The sequence below is a fragment of the Lynx rufus genome, unplaced genomic scaffold (assembly GCF_022079265.1).
Source record: "Lynx rufus isolate CCGP_SWC_20201006 ecotype Redwood Valley unplaced genomic scaffold, mLynRuf1.p SCAF_2, whole genome shotgun sequence".
Taxonomy (NCBI): domain Eukaryota; kingdom Metazoa; phylum Chordata; class Mammalia; order Carnivora; family Felidae; genus Lynx; species Lynx rufus.
In genome coordinates, this window is record NW_025814834.1 from 39,519,727 (window position 1) to 39,545,604 (window position 25,878).

General features: G+C 37.7%; 1 protein-coding gene across 1 annotated transcript in view; it reads left to right on the plus strand.

The window, feature by feature from the left end:
* DNAH7 (dynein axonemal heavy chain 7) overlaps nt 1-25,878 on the plus strand; it is a 251,476-nt gene that overhangs the window by 178,079 nt on the left and 47,519 nt on the right. The window contains exons 48-54 of the mRNA XM_047084071.1: nt 452-642; nt 5,081-5,214; nt 5,912-6,247; nt 13,968-14,094; nt 15,338-15,532; nt 18,289-18,381; nt 23,907-24,083. Coding sequence (XP_046940027.1) covers nt 452-642; nt 5,081-5,214; nt 5,912-6,247; nt 13,968-14,094; nt 15,338-15,532; nt 18,289-18,381; nt 23,907-24,083 — 1,253 coding nt within the window. The remainder of the gene's footprint in view (nt 1-451; nt 643-5,080; nt 5,215-5,911; nt 6,248-13,967; nt 14,095-15,337; nt 15,533-18,288; nt 18,382-23,906; nt 24,084-25,878) is intronic.

The window sequence follows — 25,878 nt, forward strand, 5'->3', positions numbered from 1 at the left end:
CTTGGCTTGCTTACTTAGCTTTAGCCAGCAGCTCAGTCTAATAGCCTCCTTGCTTAATACTTTTAGTCTTTCCTACATTTTCCACATGTGCTACATAAGCGTGAGTTACTTTTATGATTAAAAATGTAACCAAATACCTACAACTTGAAACGCTTATTCTCTGGTGTCTCGGACGGGTTTACCTCACTGCCATCATACTTGGGCACGTGGTGAATTGCAGACCAAAAAGCATGGAAGTGTGCACAATGACAAGACAGACCCACCGGTTAAGCCCTTCCCACAGACTTCCAGTTATTTTTATGATACCATTTCCTTATACTCAGAAGACAAAAATAATTTTATAGGTAACTAGGAATAACAGCAATGTAGAAGGCTAAAAGAGTTTGGAGAGTTGAATGTTTACAGTGAGTATTTAAAATAACATGGCATCTTTTTTCTGATTTTACTCCAGTGTTACTAGAAAATGTTGGAGAAGAGCTAGATCCTATCCTGGAACCTCTTCTACTAAAACAGACCTTTAAGCAGGGTGGGAGTATATGTATCCGACTCGGGGACTCTACCATTGAATACGCGCCAGATTTCCGCTTCTATATTACTACCAAGCTAAGAAATCCTCATTATCTTCCTGAAACATCAGTAAAGGCCAGTATCTAAAGTGAATGTTTCTTTATCGAATTGTACAATTAATGACTATATTTGCCTCCTAAGCCATAAGAAGAACAGGTCTTCCTAAGAAAAAGATTTTGTCCTTGCTTGGCAGTTCCTGAAATAGCTATAATAATTTCTAAATGTTTATTTTGTGTGTGCATGTAATAAAGGAGCCTTCAGTGTGCAGTGAAAAGTAAACTTTGAGAAGCTAATTTCTATAATTGATATTATTCTTAGAATTTCATCGTTAAGGAGAGATGGCACATATGGGCATCCTTTGTAATAAGTGATAATATGCTAATTCTTGGCATTGGCATTAACAAAAATCCATTCTTCTCTCTCAGAATAAGGTTGCTGCTATCTGATTTTTTATAATTACTTAAAGGAACTGATTTTGATCACTAATTCTTTTTAAAATACTAGAAATTCCTTTCAAGAGCAAAGTTAGTTTAAAGTCCTAGTCAATGACTAAAATTACTTGAGATACTGATCTGCAGCTGAGCTCCTGGAGGTCATTCCATTTTTTATTCCCAAATCTTGGCACTCGATAAAGTTGACTCTTGATAAATGTTTGTGGAATGAGAGAGGTTAGGGAGGGATAACTTTTATTTATAGAAGGTAGGAAGAGGGGCGCCTGGGTGGCGCAGTCGGTTAAGCGTCCGACTTCAGCCAGGTCACGATCTCGCGGTCCGTGAGTTCGAGCCCCGCGTCAGGCTCTGGGCTGATGGCTCAGAGCCTGGAGCCTGTTTCCGATTCTGTGTCTCCCTCTCTCTCTGCCCCTCCCCCGTTCATGCTCTGTCTCTCTCTGTCCCACAAATAAAATAAACGTTGAAAAAAAAAATTTTTTTTTTTTTTTAGAAGGTAGGAAGAGATGGGGTGCCTGGGTGGCTCAGTCGGTGAAGCATCCAACTCTTGATTTTGGTTCAGGTCATGATCTCACAGTTCATGAGATCAATCCTTCCATCCAGCTCTGCGCTGACAGCATGGAGCCTGCTTGGGATTTTGTTTCCCCTCTCTGCGCCCCCCACACCCATGCATGCATGTGTGCTCTCTCAAAATAAATATTTTTTGAAAAATCTTACAGGAGACAGGGGCGCCTGGGTGGCGCAGTCGGTTAAGCGTCCGACTTCAGCCAGGTCACGATCTCGCGGTCCGTGAATTTGAGCCCCGCGTCAGGCTCTGGGCTGATGGCTCAGAGCCTGGAGCCTGTTTCCGATTCTGTGTCTCCCTCTCTCTCTGCCCCTCGCCCGTTCATGCTCTGTCTCTCTCTGTCCCAAAAATAAATAAACGTTGAAAAAAAAAATTAAAAAAAAAAAACTTACAGGAGAGGACATTAAGAAATGTTGATTTTGATTTTGAAAGTTACGTATAGAGACAAGATTTATCCAGAGAGTTCAAAAACTGTCCTTTATTGGAAATATTTAAATTAACATAGGCATCTCCCTATAGAGGCAGAGGAAACATAAAGATGACCTAATTCATTCCCTCCAGGATGAACAAACATGGTCACTGCTCTCAAGAGATTTACACTGTAAATAATGTATATGTAAAGTGACCATATTTATGACTAAGAAAACACAGGAGTTCAGAATTGGGGACATACTAAAGTATGTCCAGTCTAAAGTATGTCCATTCTAAAGTATGTCCCTACTGCTTCAGGGCAGCCAGGAAGACTGGGGAAAAGTCTTGAGCTTAGTTTTAAAAAAACACAATGTTAAAATATGGAAGTTCTTGGCCACCTATTTTTAACTTATTAAAATAAATGTTATCTACACACCTAAATTGTGTATTATCTATTTATCTATTAGGAGTGGTAGTATCTAGCAGTGATTAAGAACATAGATTCTGGAGCCAAACTATCTTGGTGCAAATCCTAGTTTTATCACTTGCCAATTGTGTGATGTTATTCAACCTCTCTGTGGCTCTATTTCCTAGTCTATAAGCAGGAATAATAAATGTCTATCTCATGGAGGGGTATAAAGGCTAATTAAATTAATCTGTGCCAACGCTTAGACTAAGACCCACCACATAGTGTTGTGTGAGTGTTAACAATTAGCATTATTATTTAGCTTTTAAATATAAGTGAGAAAGAGTGAAGCATAAGAGAAAATGATAAAATCCCAAAGCTGTGTTAAAATTTTTTTAATAGATGACGTGGTAAGCCATGTTTACTTTTCAGTAAAATCTATGAAAATATCACAACTAACCAACGATTCTTAGTTGACAAGTAACTAGTTATAGAAGTCATAAACTGCTGTGGGGAAGAAACTGATCTATGATTCAGTATTGAAATCCTTAAGATCCCTAGAGTGCCTTATTGCTTCATTATTTTTAATTGCTGGGATTGATTAAACAGGGATTAGAAAACATAGTGAGGCAGTTACTTGCTTTCATTTACAAATTAAAATACTTCCTCTTCATCCTATTTTTAGGATCTTTTATGTACCTTTGCTTTCAAAAGTTCCCAAGGGATGATATCATGCTGCTATAATCCTTTTGAATCTAAATGAAAATAAAGTTATGAAATCATATTTTATATAACTTGAAATGTTTCTTTGTTATTATTTGTTTGAATGTTTATTGTTATTTGTGAGCAAATGCCTAGATTTACAAAATCTTGATCTCGAAAGATCTAACATTAATGGAATATGAATGAATACCTCCTTGTATCTGAATACATGAGATAGAATTTGTAAAACATAAATTTCCCTCAGTACTATGGCTATAGCTTGGGGATTAAAGGAAATCTAACTTGTGCACTTGTTTTCTCATGCCAACAGGGAAACTCTCTCGAAAGCTTAATTTTTTTCCACGAATAAATGCCAAAGCAGTAGAGAATTACAAAACAACATTTAATGGAGTTTTTAATTGCTCGATTTCAGGAATTTCTTATTATCCCATCTAAATTTATGATTATGCTCATGTAATCTATACTAAGTGTCCCACCATGGGTCAGGTGAGGGGAAAAGTTTAACCCACAGGAAACCACCATGGAGAAGGTGCCGGGTTTGGGCAGAGAAGGGAGTCACCTTCCTAGGGGTACTGCAAGCAGCTGTTTTACACTTTCTGAAACTTTTCTTACAAAGGCAGAATGACTCCATTCTTGCAAAGGAAATAGTCTCAAATTCTCTTACTAGGGAAAGGTGGGGAAGCATAAAGTCTCCCACTCAGCAGCCAGAGCTGAAGAACATGCAGACATTTCCTAGTTGGTGTGCATGGGACTCCACAATTAGTTCAGCATATCAAAAATGAAAGGTACATGGAAAGGAGGGGTGAGAGGTGATGCTCAAGACCTAAGTGCAGACCTGAACTCAAGACACACAGGCAGAGGGCAGGCAGATTGCAAAATAGATGTTTAAAAAGGCCGGGGTGGGGGGGAATAAAGGTTGGGGGACAGTGCTCAACATAACCAAGGTCAGGTAAGTATTTATTGACTTATGGGTTTATTGATGACCAGAGCCAGAAAGTTCCTATAGTTTATTGCTGTGTGTATTTATGGATGTGTGGAGGCTGGGATGAGAGTAGACTGTAGAGGGCTGAAAGATGAAATGAGATAGAGACAAAAAGCTTATATAAACAACAGTTTCAATAAATACGGTCGTGAGAACACAAAGGGAGATCATTCCACAGCTGAAAGGGATTGTGGGAGAGCAAGAGAATGACTTACTAGTTTATTTGCTTTATGAGAGGAGAGACCTGACCATGATTACTTTCCTACTTATGGGAAGGAACCAGAGAAGGAGGAATTGTAAGATGTAGAACCAAAGCGTGTAAGAGCCATTAGATACTGGGATGAAGCTTTAGACTTCACCTTGGAGTCGGTGGACTTCAACTTGGTAGACTGCACCTTGATGGACACCATTAAAATGTACATTCCCTAGTTCACAATAGTAGCTATTCATATTGTAACATGATTGTATAATAGGCCATATTATAATATTGTATTGTGTGTCATACATTATGTAATATGATTATCACATTGTAAATATCATACATACGCTACTCAAGTAATAATAGTGTTCTTTTTCCTCCTATCTCACTTGGTAAGAGTTCCCTTTACATTTTGACACCACTATGATCCTTAACCTATAACTCAGCTGGTCCAGCCAGTATGAAGGATAGCTTCCAACCTGGCCCTAATTGATTTGAGGATGAAACAGTTGTCAGAAACTGGGCCTGTTCGAAACAGGAATAAAATTGATCGCCAAACAAAACCCTTTGAAACACTGCATTCATGACTCTGAGAAACTTTGGTGGGTTTTTAATCTGCAGTCAAGCTTGCATTTACCTTTAATCATCATCTCTACAGATTCCACTTTTCACATATTCCTACCATAGTAAATAGAGCCTGTTTTAAGGTCAGAACTGAAAAAAGCAGAGGCTTTCTCAATAGACGTAATGATGCAGTTCTTGAATATTCTTTCATTTACAGGTAACGTTATTAAACTTCATGATCACGTCTGAAGGGATGCAAGATCAGTTGTTGGGGATTGTAGTGGCACGCGAAAGGCCAGACCTCGAAGAGGAAAAGCAAGCCCTGATACTACAAGGAGCTGAAAACAAAAGGTTTCACACATTATGAAACACAAAATTGCTCTGACTTGTTTCAAGATCACTTAGAATGGATTAGAGTACATTTTAAAGAACTATCTTGTTAGATTTAGTAGGAACGTCAAATGGGGAGATTGAAGAGGAAAATCTAAAGCATTAGAAGCCCTCTATGTGAATCTGGAAAATTGCGTGAGAGTATAATCTTCCGTACAAGTTCTAGGGCACTGGAAGAACCGGAAGGCTACCACAACTCATGGCAAAAGTTGTAATATTCGTTGTGTAGCTGACATTATCTCTTTTCATCAGGGCACGGTCTGAAAGAATACGTTGCATCCCACTTTCTGCTTGTAATATCTCTATCGTAGACACAAAGGGCAAAGCTCTAGAAGTCATGAAACTCTTCAAAAACTAAATGGAGTGATACTTTCTGTGCACTCAGGGCTGAGGTACTTGATGGCAGAGCAGACTGGTTTACACCTCTCTCTCTAGTTCCCATGCAAATGATCATTGGAAAGAGAAGTGGAGCAGAACCTGACTTTTTGACATTTTGTGAGATAAAAAATTAATTATACAATAGCACCATTACGGGTATTTGTCACAAAGTGATGCATTTCTTTAGGTTCTGAGCCCTTTGTTTCTTATACAAGAATGTGTGCATGAAGGGATTTTAAATGATTTCTTTTTCTTCTGAGAAAATTGTGTTTTATTCCAGGCAGTTAAAAGAAATAGAAGACAAGATTTTAGAAGTTCTTTCATCTTCAGAAGGCAATATATTAGAAGATGAAACTGCTATTAAGATATTATCTTCCTCCAAGGCTTTGGCTAATGAGATTTCTCAAAAGCAGGAAGTAGCCGAAGAGACGGAGAAAAAGATTGACGCCACCCGCATGGGCTATCGGCCTATTGCCGTCCATTCCACAATCCTGTTCTTCTCTATCGCTGATCTAGCTAACATCGAGCCCATGTACCAATACTCACTGACCTGGTTTATTAACCTTTACATCCTGTCTATTGAAAATTCAGAGAAATCAGAGGTTTTAGTAAAAAGGTATGTAAAAGAAATACTAATTAATAGTAATCCTAATACTAACCAGTGCATGAACATTAAATAGTAATTGATGCCTTTCATTGTTGTTACAGAATGGTGTGAGCATTACAGTTATGGCTAAAGCAAACTTAATTAATTATTGTACTAGAAATAAATTTGAGGGTTAGAAAAGGAACAGATGTGACCAAATTCAGTCTGCCAGGAAATCATTTACAGGGAGATAGGATTACAATGTAATCATAAAAAGAGGAAACATTTATCTCTGTTTATCATGTGCAAAATGTATTTGTGATGGGACATAGGGAAAGAAGAGTTAATACCCCTGAAAGACAGGACTCTTACCCTCTGTAACCTAGCGTTCCAAAAGTTTTAAATTTACATTTTGATATACACATATTTACAGTTTGTCCAGTAACAGGGTTGTAAAAAAATATTCTGTTGTGATTATTTGTGTTATTCTTATTGATAAAAAATAGTTTATCGTTGGCTACTGTAATCAGTAGTGGCATTAAGACCTTACAGTAAAAGCATGAGAGAATAAAATTTCATCTTATTAATTATCAGTGAGACAAATTTTAGTTTGACATTAAACTAACTTTTTTGATCAATACAAAGCTAGATACTTCAGTTCCTTGACTGTTCATACCCACAAAGGAAACCCAATTTAATACTTAACCAATTGGCAGCGAAGAATTGTTTTTTAGAACTTCAAAATGCTAAAATCCTGAAAATCGAATTGAATTCCCGTCATTTATCATGATAGAACTCCACTGAATTTTGAATATTCTCAGACTGAACAATTTCTTGTATCATTATTTTACAAGCTTGAATATGAGGTCAGTAAAGCTGTAAGACTGACACATGGTTTAGCGATTTTTCAGCTGTCTCCCCATGAGAATGAGGAGGGAGCGAGTATCTTCAGGAAGAATTGCACGGTGGTGGAGTTTAAAGTATGTTTTTATGTTACGATCTTTGAAAAGTTTAGTTTATTTCTCTATTTCTTCCAGTACCTGGAATTTTCAAGGGTAGCAAGGATTACTGAAGCATAGGAAACAAAATTATAAGCGATCTTCCTTAGAAAAGGTCCCAGCTATTTGCATTCTGTTAGTTAATTGAACAAGCAGGTCTGCTTTTCACACTAGATTCTGAGTTCCCCAGGTCAAAGGTTTCTTAATATTCCCGGAACTTAGCACAGTGCTAATCACATGGAGCCACAACAGTAAATGATGTTTTGCCTTTCACTGTAGTTCTTTTATCTACCTTGCTTACAACAATAGCCACCAAAATGTTATCATCTTAACTAGTTTTCAATTAAGGTATTTGCTGGAGTCTAGAGAAGAACATTTCTTTGCTCTGTCTCTTAAAGACATGTTTTGTGTATAAGATTTAAAAATTAGAACAATTTTTTGCTTCACAAATACTTACTAGTTGCTTTATTATCTCTTGTTACATCAAATTAGAACTCATCCACAGATATGACGGGCTTCTTCATAACTGTGATATAGTCCCTTATGATTTAGAGAAAATAAAATTCTTTTAGCCAGATACGAGACTTGGGTAGAATCTAGAAAACAAAATATGTCTTTTTTCATTAAAATTCTTTAATTTAAATGCAGTGAAAGTCATATTCATGACTCCAGTGATCCTGCAAGTGTAATTCTGGAGCCAACCAAAGAGTAAATGAGAAAACCACATTTGAAAACTTAAAAAAAAAATTTTTTTTAATCTTTATTTATTTTGAGAGAGAGACAGAGTATGAACAGGGGAGGAGCTGAGGGGAGGGAGAAACAGAATCAGAAGCAGGCTCCAGGCCCTGACCTGTCAGCACAGAGCCCGACGCGGGGCTTGAACTCACGAACCGTGAGATGGTGACCTGAGCCGGAGTCGGATGCTCAACCGACTGAGCCACCCAGGCACCCCTATGTTTGAAAACTTTTATTGAAATTATGGTATACACACAGAGACATGCAGAAATCAGAAGTATTTACTCAGTGAACTTTTATTATTGAGCACACCTGTGTAATTAGCCCCCAGACCAAGACCCAGAACATTATCGACAACCCAGAAACCCCATTTTGTGTCCCTTTTAGTGACTGACCAATCGCCTTCCACCAAGGTAAAGATTGTCCCGACTTCCAGCACCGTAGATCAGTTTTGTCTGTTTGAGAACATCATATGAATGGAATCACACAGCACGTGCTCCTGTGTGTCTGGCATCTTACACTCAGAATTGCATTGGTGAAATCCACATTGTTTTGTACAGTGCAGTGGTTTATTCACTCTGATTGTTACGTGGTGTCCCAGTGTGCTAGTGTATTGTAGAAGTATCAAAATCTTTTCTCAACCTAGAAGTTTTTTTCTTCACAAAGGTAGTAGAGAAAGAAAACACTTTTATGATTCAGTAAACATTAAACCAGAATATAATGCACATTAAGAGGTTGCAAAGGCAGAAATCACATCCCAAACTCACCTGCTAACTGAAGTGACCATCCGTGTTAACAAACTGGCGTTAGCCAGAAGGAAAACAAATGTGAGTTGTATAAGGGCTCCTTTTCACCACATCGTCACCAGCACTTACTATATCTTGACTTCTCGATGATAGCCGTTCTTTTTGGTGTGAGGTGATCTCTCACTGTAGTTTTGATTTGCATTTTTCTGGTAATTGGTGATACTGAACATCTGTTCATGCGCCTGTTGGCCATTTTAATGTCCTCTTTAGAAAAATGTCTATTTAGATTTTCTGTCAATTTTTTAATCAGATTGTTTTCTTGTTATTAAGTTGTTAGTTCTTTGTATATTTGGGACATTAACTCTTTATTTGATACATGGGTTTGCAAAAATTTTCTCCTATGGCTGCCCTTTCTCTCTCTCTCTCTAAGTATAGTTGACACACAATGTTATATAGTTTCGGGTGTATGGTGTACAACATAGTGATCAGACAAGACCATATGTTGTGCTACACTCACCACAAGCATAGCTGCCGTCTGTCACCACACAACACTATTGCAATACCATTGACTTATTCCCGATGCTGTACCTTTTATTCCTGTGACTTATTCATTCCATAATAACTGCAAACCTATATCTCCCAGTCCCCTTCATCCATTTTGCTCATATTCCCCCAACCCCTCCCTTCTGGCAACCATAAGTTCTCTGTATTTATGGATCAGTTTCTGCTTTTTGTGTCTTTATTTGTTTTGTTTTTTAGATTCCACATAGGAGTTAAGTCATATGGTATTTGTCTTTCTCTGACATATTTCACTTAGCATAATACCCTGTAGTCTCAACCATGTTGTTGCAAATGGCAAGATCTCATTCTTTTCTATGACTGAGGAATATTCCATTGTGTTTGTGTGTGTGTGTGTGTGTATGTATATATGTATATATACATATATATACATATATACACATATATATATACACATATGTATATACATGTATATATATATACACATATGTATATATACATATATACATACACACACAAACACACACACATTTTCTTTATCTGTTCATCAATTGATGGACACTTGGGCTGCTTCCATTTCTTGGCTATTATAAATAATGCTGCAATAATCATAGGTGTGCATATATTTTCCAAATTAGTGTTTTCCTTTACCTTTGGTTAAATACCCAGTAGTAGAATCACTGGGTATTTTTATTTTTAAGTTTTTGAGGACCTTCCATACTATTTTCCACAGTGGCTGCACCAGTTTACTTTTCCTCTAACAGTACACTAGAGTTCCTTTTTCTCCACATCCTCACCAATGCTGGTTGTTTCTTATCTTTTTGATTCTAGTGATTCTGACAGGTGTCAGGTCATACCTCACCGTGGTTTTGATTTGCGTCTCCTTGATGACTAGTAATATCAAGCATCTTTTCATGTGTCTGTTTGACATCTGTATGTCTTTGGGAAAATATCTACTCAGGTCCTCGGCCCATTTTTTAGTCAGATTATTTGTCTTTTTTGGTGTTGAGTTGTATAAATTGTTTATATACTCTGGATATTAATCTGTTATCAGATAAATCATTTGTTCATCTCTTCTCCCATTCAGTAGGTTGACTTTTTGTTTTGTTGATGGTTTCCTTCACTGTGCAAAAGCTTTTTATTTTTGGTGTAGTCTCAATAGTTTATTTTTGCTTTTGTTTCCCTCGCCTAAGGCAACTTATCTAGAAAAATGTTGCTAAACCCAGTGTCAAAGAAATTACTGCCTGTTTTCTCCTAGAAGTTTTATGGTTTCAGGTCTCACATTTAGGTCTTTAACCCATTTTATTTGTGTGTATGTTGTCAGAAAATGCTCCAGTTTTATTCTTTTGCATGTAACTGTCCAGTTTTCCCAGCACCATTTGTTGAAGAGAGTGTCTTTTCCCCCATTGTATATTTTTGCCTCCTTTGTCATAGATTAATTGCCCATATAAGCATGGGTTTATCTCTGGGTGCTATTTTGTTAATAGTTTCTTTTGTTGTGCAGAAGCTTTTGGGTTTGATGTAGTCCCATTTGTTGATTTTTGCTTTTTTTATGCTTTTAGCGTCATGTCCAAGAAAACCATTGCTAAAATCAATATTGACAGGTTTCTTCCTGTTAGAAATTTTATGGTTTTAGGGCTTATGTTTAGGTCTTTGACCCATTTTGAGTTAATTTTTGTGAGTGGTATGAGATAGGTGTCCATTTTCATTCTTCTGCATGTATGTTCTGCCATTTGGACATAGATTGACCGTGAGCACATTATGCTAACCAAGATCAGTCAGGGAAAGACAAGTACCGTGTGATATCACCTATATATGGAATAAAAAAAAAATCATGCCTTTAAGAGAAAAGCAGTAAAGTGGTGGTTGCCAGGTGAAGGAGATTGGGAGGTTAAGACTGATGGTGTTTAAGGATATAAACTTGTAACAACTAATAAAATTATCTCTTATTTTACTCAGCAACAAAAACATTTCATTTTTGTTTGCTTTTTAAATTTTTTTTATATTTATTTATTTTTGAGAGAGAGAGAGAGAGAGAGAGACAGAACACAAGTGGGGGAGGGGCAGAGAGCGAGGGAGACACAAAATCTGAAGGAGGCTCCAGGCTCTGAGCTGTCAGCACAAAACTCGATGCAGGGCTTGAACCTACGAACCATGAGATCATGACTTGAGCTGAAGTCAGACACTTAACTGACTGAGCCACCCATGCACCACATTTTTGTTTGCCTTGTGTTTTTAAAATAACATTTATTTTTAGTATTTGTTTATTTTTGAGAGAGAGAGAGTGAGACAGAGTGTGAGCTGGGGAGGGCCAGAAAGAGAGGGAGACACAGAATCAGAAGCAGGCTCCAGGCTCTGAGCTGTCAGCGCAGAGCCCGATGCGGGGCTCGAACCATGAGCCATGAGAAGAAAATGACCTGAGCCGAAGTTGGACGCTTAACTGACTGAGCCACCCACGCACTCCATTTTTGTTTGCCTTCTGATGGCTATTATTCATAGTAATTCTTACTTAAGTATTACAAAAACATATGTTATGATTGCTATGAGATGTACTGTGAAATAGCCATAATTTGGTTCATCTGTTTCTTATAAAATGTTAATATAATAAAATAAATAAATAACTATTGCAAAACACCTGTAAGTACAGAAACAAAGACCTAACAAGGATAGAGCTTTGTCAAAGGGACCAAACTGAAATCTCTCTCTCTCTGAGAAAACAAGTGGACATACACACACACACACACACACACACACACACACACTGTTGTTTTTTCCTTCCACTTCTATCAAGATCATTTTTTCCATGTTATTAAATATTCTTCTGAAACTATTTTTAATAGTTGCACAATATACCATTTTATGAATGTGCCATAATTTTCTTAATGTAAGACTCACAAGTAATCTCCAGCCTTTGAATTATAACTAATACTGCAATAAGTATAAATGTCCACACTGGTAATTATTTCCATATGCTAGAATCCCAAAATCAGAACGAAGGTGTTTACTTCTTTCAAACTCCTGATACAATTCCTTTCCTGGAAAGTTATTCAAATATACAACTCCACTGAAGGAACATCAATGATCTTATATCCCTGTGTCATGCATTAGCATTGAAAATGATCATTTTTATCCTTTTTCACTGTAACAGATTATTAAAATGTTGTATTTTAATCTGCATTTTTATCATTGATGAGACTGACCTTGAACTTGTAATATGAGTGACCATTATAATTGTCCCTTCAATCTTCCTATCTACAAGAAGAAATTTGTCTTAAAGTGTAGACATTTTTATTTTATTCTAGAAAGACCAAGTCTGAGTTACCCTGTATTAATTGTACTGTTACAGATGAGACAAATTAAATACTAAGTGTGAAAAGACCATTATTAGCATAAAAATGGGGACAGGAGTAGTATTATTATTTTAAATCTTCAGAGAATTCAACTACATTTCAGCAACTAGTTTCAAAGCCCTCTCTATCAAGCCCCTTTTCAGAGTTCTTAACCAGAAATAAAATGCATCAATTTGTTTAATTTTCTTTATGAGAATGCTGGCCGGGGACAAAATAATTAAAGAAATAGGCCAGTAAGGAAAAAAATAGAGTTGTGATGATCTGTACCCTGGGATATTAGTTTGAAAATAGCCACAATATGGTGGTACTGGTAGATTACTTTTTCTAGACACATTAAGAAACACTGATAAAATTTTTCTTCATCAAAATCAAACTCTGCTAATTTTTCCTTCAGGTAAATTGGTCTGCTTCGTTTCAGCCCTTGTCAATCATTAGCTCTCCACAAAGGTTTAAGCCAACTGTTTTATTTCTATTATAACTATTATAACTAATATAATAAAACATTTGTGAAATTTTTGTTTCAATGATGGTTTATTTTCCTTATGAGATAATTACATGAAAATGTTTAAAGTGTTATGTACATGCTATGGATACAGATCACACATGTTAGCACTTACTATAAAGTTGTTAGTTGCAAATATTGCGATTATTCATATTTTCATGTTCTGTCTACGTAGTAAATAAAAATGTACTTGGGGTGCCTGGGTGGCTCAGTTGTTTAGGCATCTGACTCTTGATATTGGCTCAGGTCATGATTTCGGGGTCCTGAGATCAGGCCCTGCATCAGGCGCCGTGCTGAGTATGGAGCCTGCTTCGGATTCTCTCTCTCTCTCTCTCTCTCTCTCTGCCCCTGCCCCATGCATGCGCACATGCACTCTCAAAACAAATAAACTTTAAAAAATGTAATTTATCAAGTTTTGTGATTTCTCTAGCTTTTATGGACTTATGAGCAGAGTAGCACAGTACTAAATGTTAATTTAATAAAGGGGCTATGAATTTTAATCTGTTAATATAAAACATACAACATTTGGAAGCATTTATGGAATAAGAAAATCAAATTTTACCCTAAGAAATGCTTTATAGTTAAAAATCATCCACAAATCTTTAAATGCAACAGATTAATGTACCATGCATTGACTCTTTTCTGAAAGAAAGATTAAGTGTTTTTTAAAAAATCAGTCAACAGTAAAATGCAATTCTACTGAAGTGTTTCTACATTGTGTAGCTCTCAAATTGGTGCACCCAGTTAATGACAATCCTTGATTGTTTTGGGGGTAATTGACCAGAAAGCTGATTAGAAGAATATACATCTAAATGGTTTATAATAGGTTTCCTTAAGAGCATTTTCTTTAAAGTATAATGCATTTTTTATTTATTCACTTCTCTTTCTGTTGACCTGTAGGCTTCAAATTCTCAAGGATCACTTTACCTACTCCCTGTATGTTAATGTCTGCCGATCACTCTTTGAAAAGGATAAACTACTCTTTTCCTTTTGTCTAACTATGAATCTGCTGTTACATGAACGTGCGGTCAGTACTGTTATAATTTGTAGGAAAAACATTAACATTGATTCATTAATTTACTAATTTGTATGGGAGTATGTGTGTGTATTCACAAGATGGTTGTAAACGATTAAACAATTATTGCAGTTAAGGCGAGAGATCACAACTAGACTGAACTTCACACAGGGGGCAAAATAAACAAAGCAGAGTCCATTATGTAGTTATTCCTTAAATCTCTGTGTGTTTTAGTTTAAATAAAATAGTTTCTATTAGACTCTTATGTAAGTATGTATATATATTTACTAAATATGTTGATATATTTACATCAAGTAATCACATAGAGTATATGGTAATGTTTTTAAGAACTTGTGCAAGTTAGTCCAATCTAACCATTGGAGCTTAATAATACCTTTCATAAATTTTTACTGTGTTTCAAATCTATTCATTTAAAATAAAAGACGCACCTTAAGAATGAAAGAGAGTATCATATAAATGCACTTTTATTCACTTAGGTGCTAAAGATTTATTGATTTTTGTCTGGTGATACATTGGCTGAATTCTGAAGGAGTAAAGGCATTTTTCTTGCATTTCTTGCAAAAGTTTCATAGCAGTACCTCATTTCCTTTTTATGGAAAATAATTGAAGATATGGCAGATTGATGGCTTTCTGTCTTCCCCCCGTTTTTATTTTATCTATTTTTATTTTTGTTTATCTTTTGAGTATAGTTCGCACCAATGTTGGATGGGTTTCAGGTGCACGACATAGTAATTCATCAACTCTGTACTGCAAGTGTAACTACCACCGACCCCTGCTACAACACCACTGACGATATTCCCTATGCTGTACCTTTGATTCCTGTGATTTCTTTTCTCCCTACCTGGAAACCTATCTCTCCCACTTGCCTTCATTTTGCTGATTCCCCCAGCTCCTCCCCTCTGTCTTCCCACAATTTTTAGAGTCAGTAAGACGCCAAGCAGTCATTTTGGAAAACATTTATTCAGATAGAATTTTTAAGTTTAGATTAGTAATTCTGGAGGAAAATCATCAAAAAGTGGTTATCTAGAATGGAACGATTTTCAAAACCGGTTATAATGGATAAATGTTTTCTTATGAATAAATACTGAACTGCTATACCACTAGCTATAGAATTTCATAAGGACAATACTTGAAACTTGAAAATCAATAGCCAGTTCTTTTTCAATGGTTTAAATTTACTATGTACACATGATGAATTCATTTCTGACTCTTCATGCTACTTTGTTTTCCGAAGGTTAATAAAGCCGAGTGGAGATTTCTGCTAACTGGTGGGATTGGATTGGATAATCCTCATACCAACCCTTGTACCTGGCTCCCACAAAAATCCTGGGATGAAATATGTCGACTAGATGATTTACCTTCCTTCAAAACCATTCGTAGGGAGTTTGTGCACTTAAAGGATGGATGGAAAAAAGTGTATGATAGTTTGGTATGTTCTTAACACTTTTGCTTTTTCCAAAGTTTTTAAATGGAGAAAATAATGCTAAATTTCTTTTTTATTTTGAATAAAAAACAAGATTTAGGTAAACTTTAAACAACTGGTCAGATATTGAAATCAGGGTTTCGATTTATATCATCGGCACCTTCTATTTTTTTTTTAATTTTTTAATGTTTTTTAATTTATTTTGAGACAGGGAGAGACAGAGCATGAATGGGGGAGGGTCAGAGAGAGGGAGACACAGAATCCGAAACAGGCTCCAGGCTCTGAGCTGTCAGCAGAGAGCCCGACGTGGGGCTCGAACTCACGGACCGCGAGATCATGACCTGAGCCGAAGTCGGCCACTCAACCGACTGAGCCACCCAGGCGCCCCTCATCGGCACCTTCTAAATTGATGGTTCTGTTTTGAACTTCTATTCAAATCCTTGAAATGTGTAGAAATGCATGGTCCTTAAAATATTCTGTTTGAATTTCCATGCCAACTTTTTACTTATTAACAATTTAGATTTTGTAATCATAATAGCAGGTGAGTTAAAGATTTTACAAAAGAGCTATTGTTTAGATTTTCTAAATCCAGGATATAAGCTAATAAACATTTTTGTCATTTGACATGAGGTGTAGGGGCCAAGGGCAGGCTACCCAAAATATGCCATTTTGGCATATTGATTATTTTAAAAAGAAGTTACTTAAGTGACAGCCTATGCAAGGACACTCAGAGCCACCCCTGAAAGCAGGAAATAAATCTCCCATGTGAAAGGTACCCTTCCTGTACCAGGAGGTAAAAGAGATACCCTTATCACCAGAGATAAGAAATTTGGAGCACAGAAGGCTGTATCAACACCCTTGTTACTTTCTACTCATTTACTGCCCCACCCCAAATTCTATTTAGTATTCCTTACTAATTGAAACTCCCAAAGTTAAATTGTCTTTGTCCTGTCAATTCCTCACAGATTTATGGTCTCTTTGTCTAAAAAGTATAAAAACTACCTGCCTTGATCATTTCTTTGGGTCTCATTTTCATTATTGGACCCTCTGTGTACATGTAATCAAACGCTAGATTTTTTTCTCCTGTTAATCTGTTTCATGTAAATTTAGTTTTTAGTCTACCTAGAAGAACCATGGACAAAAGAAAATTTCCACCTCCCCCCTCTTTCAGAGGGAAAAGCTAATAGTTCTCAAGCAATTTTTCATGGGGCCCTATCTCACTAATTGGAGACTATTATAGTCAGGACAAAGTATAAAACAATTTCCTTCTAGAATACATAGAAATTGTTGCCTTTCCTCACTTTTTTTTTTTTTTTTTAGGATAAGGGCTAATATTTTGCCAATTTGTAGTTATTTTTTTCCCACTCCTTTATTTCTTCTCTCCACATTCTGCTTTCTTGGATTTAATTATGCAAGAAAGAGCTCTCCTTAGGGAAGGCGGGAAGAGGAAATAAAGAGCCAGATATATGGAGAATATTTACCTACTTCTTGTAGTAGACATGACAGTGAGATTGTATTTACACATAAATTCAAACATTTGGACTGGATCGCTGTTGGATCTCTCCCTGTTAGTAATAAAAACATATTTCCTTGAGGGGCGCCTGGGTGACACAGTCGGGTTAAGCTTCCGACTTCGGCTCAGGTCATGATTTCACAGTCTGTGAGTTCGAGCCCCGCATCAGACTCTGTGCTGACAGCTCAGAGCCTGGAGCCTGCCTCAGATTCTGTGTCTCTCTTTCTCTCTGCCCCTTCCCTGCTCATACTCTGTCTCTATCTCTCTCTCAAAAATAAATAAACATTTAAAAAATATGTTTAATATATTTCCTAGACACAAATAGGTTTTTGTGAGTACTTCATTCTAATTTGAAATAGAGATTTTACTGACTATGCTGAAGCATGGAGATTTCTAATCTGAGATACTACATAGCCTTCCCTGAGGTTTTAAGATTCCAAATGTCTCCTTTTTTTTCTTTTTTTGAAATTTACCCCTCTTGGGTTCTTAATACCTCTCTTACATATTTTTAATAGCTCTCTCTGTTTTGGCTTCTTTTTACTATATACATTTTCAAATATACCTTTATAAAGAAGATACCAAAACTTTGTTCAAAACAGGAAATATAATAAATTTATAATAATAAATTTTCTTCTTTTATAATATATATTTCTTTTTATAAACAGATGGTGACAGTAGTTGGTAGATTTTTAAATGCCTTTGGAGAAATAATGGGAGCACTCCATATGTACATTTTTTAATAAGGAGATTCATTTTGTCTAATGATTTGTATTCATATTGACATTAACCTGCTTAATTCATGCCCTAGTTTTGATTCCTTTGTGGTGTTTTAAATTTTCTTTTCATTCCTTATTTCATAACTTTGCCCCGTCTGATAAAATTTACATTAGTGTTCTTGATTTCATTTAGTCATTACATGGTTTCTCTAAAAATCAGCTTATACAGGGGCGCCTGGGTGGCGCAGTCGGTTAAGCGTCCGACTTCAGCCAGGTCACGATCTCACGGTCTGTGAGTTCGAGCCCCGCGTCGGGCTCTGGGCTGATGGCTCGGAGCCTGGAGCCTGTTTCCGATTCTGTGTCTCCCTCTCTCTCTGCCCCTCCCCCGTTCATGCTCTGTCTCTGTCTGTCCCAAAAATAAATAAAAACGTTGAAAAAAAAAATTTAAAAAAAATCAGCTTATACATCAAAATACTGTTCTCTTGGGAAATAATCTCCAAAATAGAATTGAATTCTATCTACTGTAATTTTAGGAACCACATCATGAGGTTTTTCCTGAAAATTGGGAAGATAAAGCAAATGAGTTTCAAAGGATGCTTATCATTCGTTGCTTGAGGCCAGACAAGGTAAGTGTGGGCTTTGAAAGCAGCTCTGTGATTCCAGTCCACCCCTTCCCCCCCCCCCCATTATAGTCTGGTTTACCATATTTCCTTATATAATCACAGGGGAGGTGGAGGAGCCTGGGGGAACTAATCCCACTTCCTTCTAATGCAGCCATTTTATCAAGAATTTTGTACATCCTTAAAGCCACACTAAATTAGTAGCTGACCAGACTATATGTTTTAGTTCTATTTATTTCATGATTCTTCCTTTTAATTCATGCTTTCCCAATTCCTTAAAACCTACTTCCTTTACATGCTGTAACTTCATTTTTATTCTGATCGCTTTGATGATATTAGTCAAACAGATCTAGTAGAATTTCTGGCTCTTCAAATCCTGTCTTTATGTATAGTTCTTTGTTGGCCTTTGGAAAGCAAGTACAACATCATTTTTAAGACATTCATCACTGCTGACTACAAAGGAAAACGTCAATACTGTTCATTTTAATTTCTTTAAATGATACATTATATAACCAGTGAATCCGCTCATCTGTCCAGGTCAGCGAATTTCAGTGCTCAGTGACATTCTCATTTGCATCATTATATTCTATGTTTTTAATTTTTTTAAGTTTATTTATTTATTTTGAGAGAGAGGGTGTGCTGTGCAAGCATGAGCAGGGAAAAGACAGAAAGAGAGAGGGAGAGACAGAATACCAAGCAGGCTCTGCGCTGTCAGCACAGAGCCCAATACAGGACTCAAACTCACGACCTGTGAGTCTTGACCTAAGCTGAAATCGAGAGTCTGTTGCTTAACCAACTGAGCCACCAGGTGACCCCATTAGCCTCCAATTAAAACAAAAAACAAAAAACAAAAACCTAGTCACTTAAGTATAATGACCCATATCTATGTTCTCTGAAACACTATAGATATTAGGTAGATTGAGGAAAATTTGAAAAAACATCCTAATCGTCCTTTGTTACTAGCCAAGTAAAAGTAATACATAACGATTTCAAAACTTACTGTAGCCACAATTTGAGCTGCTAAGGAATATATATAAGTCAGTCATTCCATCCTAACAACAAACAACTGGAACTTAGGTGGTGAAAGCAACATACTTTAAAAAGTTCTTACCCGGGGCGCCTGGGTGGCGCAGTCGGTTAAGCGTCCGACTTCAGCCAGGTCACGATCTCGCGGTCCGTGAGTTCGAGCCCCGCGTCGGGCTCTGGGCTGATGGCTCAGAGCCTGGAGCCTGTTTCCGATTCTGTGTCTCCCTCTCTCTCTGCCCCTCCCCCGTTCATGCTCTGTCTCTCTCTGTCCCAAAAATAAATAAACGTTGAAAAAAAAAAAAAAAAGACACCTCTTCTAAAAAAAAAAATAAAAATAAAAAATAAAATAAAATAAAAAAAAAAAAATAAAAAATAAAAAGTTCTTACCTGCACCAGTGATAATGTGGGGTAGAGGCATTCTTCCCTCTGTAAGCCATAGTCTGTTTAATGAAGATAGGCGATTCTTGCTTGGCCTGTCAGTGTGCTCTTAGCCAGCGGCCGAGGATCCATTAGGCAGAGTGCCTAGGGCCCAGGATGCTTCTAGGTGTTCACGAAAATGTTTGAATTCCTTTTAAAAATGGAAAATATAACCTGGACTTGTTAACGCCTGTAATTACCCTGAAACAATTGTAAAACATAATTCTTACTTGTTTTTCATGGGGGAAGGGATGCACAAGGTGACCAGGGCCCGCAAAAGTCACCACACTGCCCTGCCCTGGGGTGTTGGAAGCAGCCACAATTGTTTAGGAATCAGGTATTAAACTGATGAAATGTTTTCCTCCTTGGTAGCCCTTTCAAAAGTGAATTGCCACTTAGTGTTAAGCCTCAGAAGTGTCCCCTACAAGTATTAAATATGGAAGAATACGAAATGCTTCACCCTCTGGCCTGAAACAGCATCCTCCCTAAAAGCTTTTTTTTTTTTTTTAATTTTCAAAGGTTTTTACTTTATTTTCTAAGCCAGGTAAAGACTCTTAATACTAAAATGACTCTGCGTGTACTACTGACCTTCTCCCGTCAGTATTTGAAAAAAACAAAGAGGCTTCTATCCATGTTTTATATTAAGTTTGATTAAAAGTGACTAATGAGCCATTTCCTAACTACAGCTTTTCCCCTATAAATATCTTTTCCCCAGTTTTATGTTTTAAAAAAGTTGATATTTTAAGCTGAAAATACATTGAGATACCAAATAGATCAAACATTACTTTCCATATTCAGTCTCTTTTTAAAGTATATTTGAGGGAGGTGAGGAGTAAGATATTCAAGTTGAGGGGGTTTTGTCTGTATGTTTTTGCTTTTAAATCAATTGAGGTGAAACTTACGGTTTTATGCTTCTCTTAGCTACTCTGTCCAATATTTTGCACCCTGACTTGTAACTTTGTCCCCAATGTTTCCATATCTCCTTCAGAGTTTTCCTTGGATGGGTGGATGAGTGTAGACATTAATGCTATTGGCCAGGATTTCCAGTTCTCCTCTGCACGTGCGTGCACACACACACATATACACACACACACAGGAGGTGAAGGACTGTGGCTATAAACCTTGCTCTGGCCAATAAAATGTGAGAAGTGTCACGGCAGAAGCATTTAATTGCCAGCGTTGAGAATCTCCAGGGCACTCCCTCTGCCATCAAAATTGAGGAAGCACATACTGATATTTAAGTTCCCTAAGCAGGCTAGAGCACTGAGCCAGCACTGGTGGTGAGTTGCCTACACACCCACAGGACTTTGCAAGGATGAGAAATTGTTGTGTTCAGTCACTGAGATCTGGAAATTGTTTGCTACTGCAGCATAATTCAATTTAACCTAAGTGACCGGTTACCATTAACTATACTATGCGCCTATGGTCCTTAACATAAATAAATTATTAGTATGCTCTTATATCACTAGCTACCTCAAACCCTTCAACCTTACTGTTACCAGGTGTTCCACGTTCTAGTGGTAAATTGTTGACTTTGGAATCTATATATTTAAAAAAAATACGTGGAGCACCGGAGTGGCTCAGTCAGTTAAGACCCGACTCTTGATTTCAGCTCAGGTCATGATCTCATGGTTTGTGGGATGGAGTCCCACAACGTGCTCTGCCCTGACAGCTTAGAGCCTGCTTGGGATTCTTTCCCTCTCTCCCTCTCTGTTCCTCCCCTGCTTGCTCTCTCTCTCTCTCTCTCAAAATAAATAAACATTAAAAAACAAAAATAATATATGGCTATGATACTTTTAAGAATGGTTTTCCCAAGTAACATAGCATTGGCATACCAGGGACAGGAACAGTGCTATATGAGGCTAGAATTGGGGCTAATGCTATGGAAATTTTTATTATCTCATATATATGAGATAACATATCCACCAGGAAAATCAGCAGTGCTTCAATCTCTAGTTCACATTAGATATTATTTGCCAGCACAATTTTCCACTGCTCTGTCCTCAATACAGAGTCCACCCAGGGGTAACAGGCTGCATGTGCCAGGTTCTCCCCTGCTCTAATTTAGAAAAATGTAAAAGATGCTCAATCACCAGTAGGAAAAATGAGATGGAGTCATACTTTCTTATGGAATTTAATATTTTATAGTGTTTGATTGATGAAAAGAAACATATCAAGGGAATAAATACTGAGGTGTGCCGTGTTTTGAGCCCGTTCACAAAATGAGCTTCTGGCCACCATTCTCTCCTGAACAGTAAACAAAACGCAAATTAATCAGCTTTCAGTAAGAAACTTGTCAAATAGTAGTGAATATGTCTCTCTGACCTCCGATAAATCCTACAGGAACTTGCAACACATAGATTAACATAAATGGAAAACCACAAACTTCTTCCCTGCCTTTGGGAAGGTGATTGCTTAAATTAGCCTGCAATTTTTGTTACTGACAGATTTCGTTTACAGACCTAATGCTGCCATAATCCGATGGCAGAAGCAAACCCAATTCTGTTGCCTTGCAAACCGAACAGCAAGCACAGCTTAATTTACCTTGAGAATTACAGTTCAGTCTTGGGAGCAAGCAAGTCGTGCTCAGTTTTAACATTAAAAAGAAAACACTGGGGGCACCTGGGTGGCTCAGTCAGTTAAGCGTCCAACTTCGGCTCAGGTCATGATCTTCCTGTTCATGAGTTCGAGCCCAGCATTGGGCTCTGTGCTGACAGCTCAGAGACTGGAGCCTGCTTTGGATTCTGTGTCTCCCTCTCTCTCTGTCCCTCCCCTGCTCGTGCACTCTCTCTCTCTCTCTCAAAAATAAACAAACATTAAAAAAAAAAAAAAAAAGGAAACACTGAAATTTGTCCGCGCTTCCCCTCGTGTGCACACCCCTGACCTAGTTCTCCAGCTCTGACAGCTAGCCAGCCATGTCTGCACGTGAGCAGTGGCCAATGGCAGCCCGAAACACTCATAAGAGAGGGGACAATGATAGCTCAAACTTACTAAAAGTAACACCATGCTCTTAGAAGCCATGTGCTTTTGCTTTGTTTGTAAAGCTATAATTTAGTGAAGAAGTCAGCCTTGGGAAAGAAAAAAGGTTCATTTTCCTTTGTTAGTTGGTGTTTTAATGTAGTGAGAAAAGACCAGCTATGGGAAAAGAAGAATGAGAAAGGTAATATCCCTGGGATAGAGAGGAGATTTTTAGTTTCCTGCAATAAGTTTGACATCTGTGTGCATTCAGAATAAGAATCCCAAGCAGGCTCCATGGTCAGCCTGGAGCCCCACCTAGGGCTCGATTCCACAACCCTGGGATCATGACCTGAGCCAAAATCAAGAGTCAGATGCTCAACAGACTGAGCCATCTAAGTGCCCCCGTTATCAGGAATCTTATGCAACATGGCTTTGGCTATTTCTCAGGAGTATGGCTTGTTTCTCCTTCATAGTCCTTTTCTTTTTTCTTTCCGTTTGTTTTCCCAGCTATATCAATTATTTCTTGATGGTATAGTACTGTATAAATAATTCTAAAATTTCTACTTTTGAGTTGTGGACTTTTAGCCCATGGTATTTTAAAAGTTAAGTAAAAGAGTTAGGGTTTCTCACATCCTTCATCCACTAGGTACTGAATGCTCCATGAAGGGAAGAAAAATACCTTTGAATTCTGGCGTCACCAACCACTTATCTTTTATTATTTAAATAATTTATAAGTTTTTTCTATCTAAAAGACGTTTATATAAAGTCATGCCTTGGACCCTCCTGATGGAGTTATTAACAAATAACTAAGCTAATGTACCTAGAGTCCTTTGTTTTAAAATATCTACGGGGCACCTGGGTGGCTCAGATGGTTAAGCGTCCGACTTTAGCTCAGATCATGATCTTGCAGTCCGTGAGTTCGAGCCCCGCGTCGGGCTCTGTGCTGACAGCTCAAAGCCTGGATCCTGCTTCAGATTCTGTGTCTCCCTCTCTCTCTGCCCCTCCCTGACTTGCTCTCTCTCTCTCTCTCTCTCTCTCTCTCTCTCTCTCAAAAATCTTTGAATCTGAACTTTTTAATTTCGTAAGCAGATTTTGAATATTCTTTCAAATATATTCTTGTCTCTTTCTAGATTATTCCAATGCTGCAAGAATTTATAATCAACAGACTGGGACGCATGTTCATTGAACCACCCCCCTTTGATTTATCCAAGGCATTTGGAGATAGTAACTGCTGTGCACCCCTGATTTTTGTGCTCTCTCCAGGAGCGGATCCCATGGCTGCTCTTCTAAAATTTGCTGATGACCAGGTACCTTAAAATAGATGAGGTTGTCTGATATTATAAAAGTGAATAAATAAAGGATTTTCTGGCTAAATTTTTTAAAACACAAACTTGCTTATCCAAAATGGTGGGAGGAAAAGGCAAAAATTTATCACTCACTTAGCTTTTGAAAACAGTAGGGTTCCAGAAGTTGACAGAGTCTCAAGAAAATATTAAATTTTTTTTTAAGTTTATATATTTATTTTGAGAGAGAGACAGAGACAGTACGAGCAGGCAGAGAGAGAGAGAGAGAGAGAGAGAGAGAGAGAGAGGGAATCCCAAGCAGGCTCTGCACTGCCAGCACAGATCCTGATGCGGGCCCCGAACCCACATGAAACTGTGAGGTCATGACCTGAGCCGAAACCGAGAGTTGAACGCTTAACCGACTGAGCCACCCAGGCGCCCCTCAAGAAAATGTTTAAATGACAGCACTGACATTAAAAACAGTTTTCCATATCCAAATTATAAGACCAGAATTTGGCTTGAGGGACACTTGCTTCTATTTTGGGGGCACAGAGAGACTCTTTGACATTACACCAGTATATGAGCGTGGATTGATTTAATTCAAGTCTGGACAGTGACCATGGGGGGATCTTTCTCTGATGCTGTCCCTTCTCCCAATTTCTTTCTTTTTTTATTTTTTTAAATTAATATATTTATTTTGAGAGAGAGAGAGAGATAGCATGAGTGGAGGAGGGGAAGAGAGAGAGGGAGAGACAGCACGGAGCCCGATGCAGGGCTCAAACTCATGAACCGTGAGATCATGACTTGAGACGAAATCAAAAGTTGGCCACTTAACCAGCTGAGCCACCCAGGTGCTCCCTTCTAATTTCTAAAGGGGGACCTTCTTGACTTTCCAGAACAATCCTATATTACAGTCACATTACCAGGTTAGAATATATTCCCATATTTATATTTCAAGGCTTTAAAATTATTCAAATGAATTTACTGGAAATTTTCTTACCTCATTCAACCTAGAATAAGAAAATCTTCATGAACAGGTGACAACATTTTATTTTTTAAAAAAAGTTTTTAACGTTTTTATTCAGTTTTGAGAGAGAAAGAGGGAGAGAGAGTGAATGGGGGAGGAGCAGAGAGAGACAGGGAGACACAGAATCCGAAGCAGGCTCCAGGCTCTGAGCTGTCAGCACAGAGCCCAACGTGGGGCTTGAACTCACGAGCTGTGAGATCATGACCTGAGCGGAAGTCAGACATTTAACCGACTGAGCCACCCAGGTGCCCCAGGTGATGACATTTTTTAGTTGATTTTTTTCGCTTTTGGTCTAATCGAAATAACATTTTATGGGAAAATACTGACATTCCTAAAACCAGCACGACCACTTTTACTGTGCTTTATCCATACTGCTAATTTTGCTAGACCTTGTCATGCACACTTCTCTTTTAATTTTTAAAGCAATCCTACGAAGTAAAGAGCGGCATCTCCATTTTACAGGGAGGGATACTGAAGCATGGAGAGCTTAAGTGGCTTCTCAAAGGCTGTATAGCTGATGGATTACAATACTCTTTACTAGGCCAATTTATTTTAATATTTCGTGTTTTTTTTTCCATTGGGGGTAATTCTTAGATACTTGGGGATTGATCGTGTGACACAGCACTTACCACCGGTTAAAGAAGTGCTGGAATGTGGCTGTCACCACTGAAGGAGATGGGGTGTGAGATGACGTATTGAGGGGCCGGATCCACATAGGACCTTTGTGGCTACATTAAGGATGTTGAATACAGTGGGATGGTGTCAAGGGATTTTAAGCAACAAAGTGACACA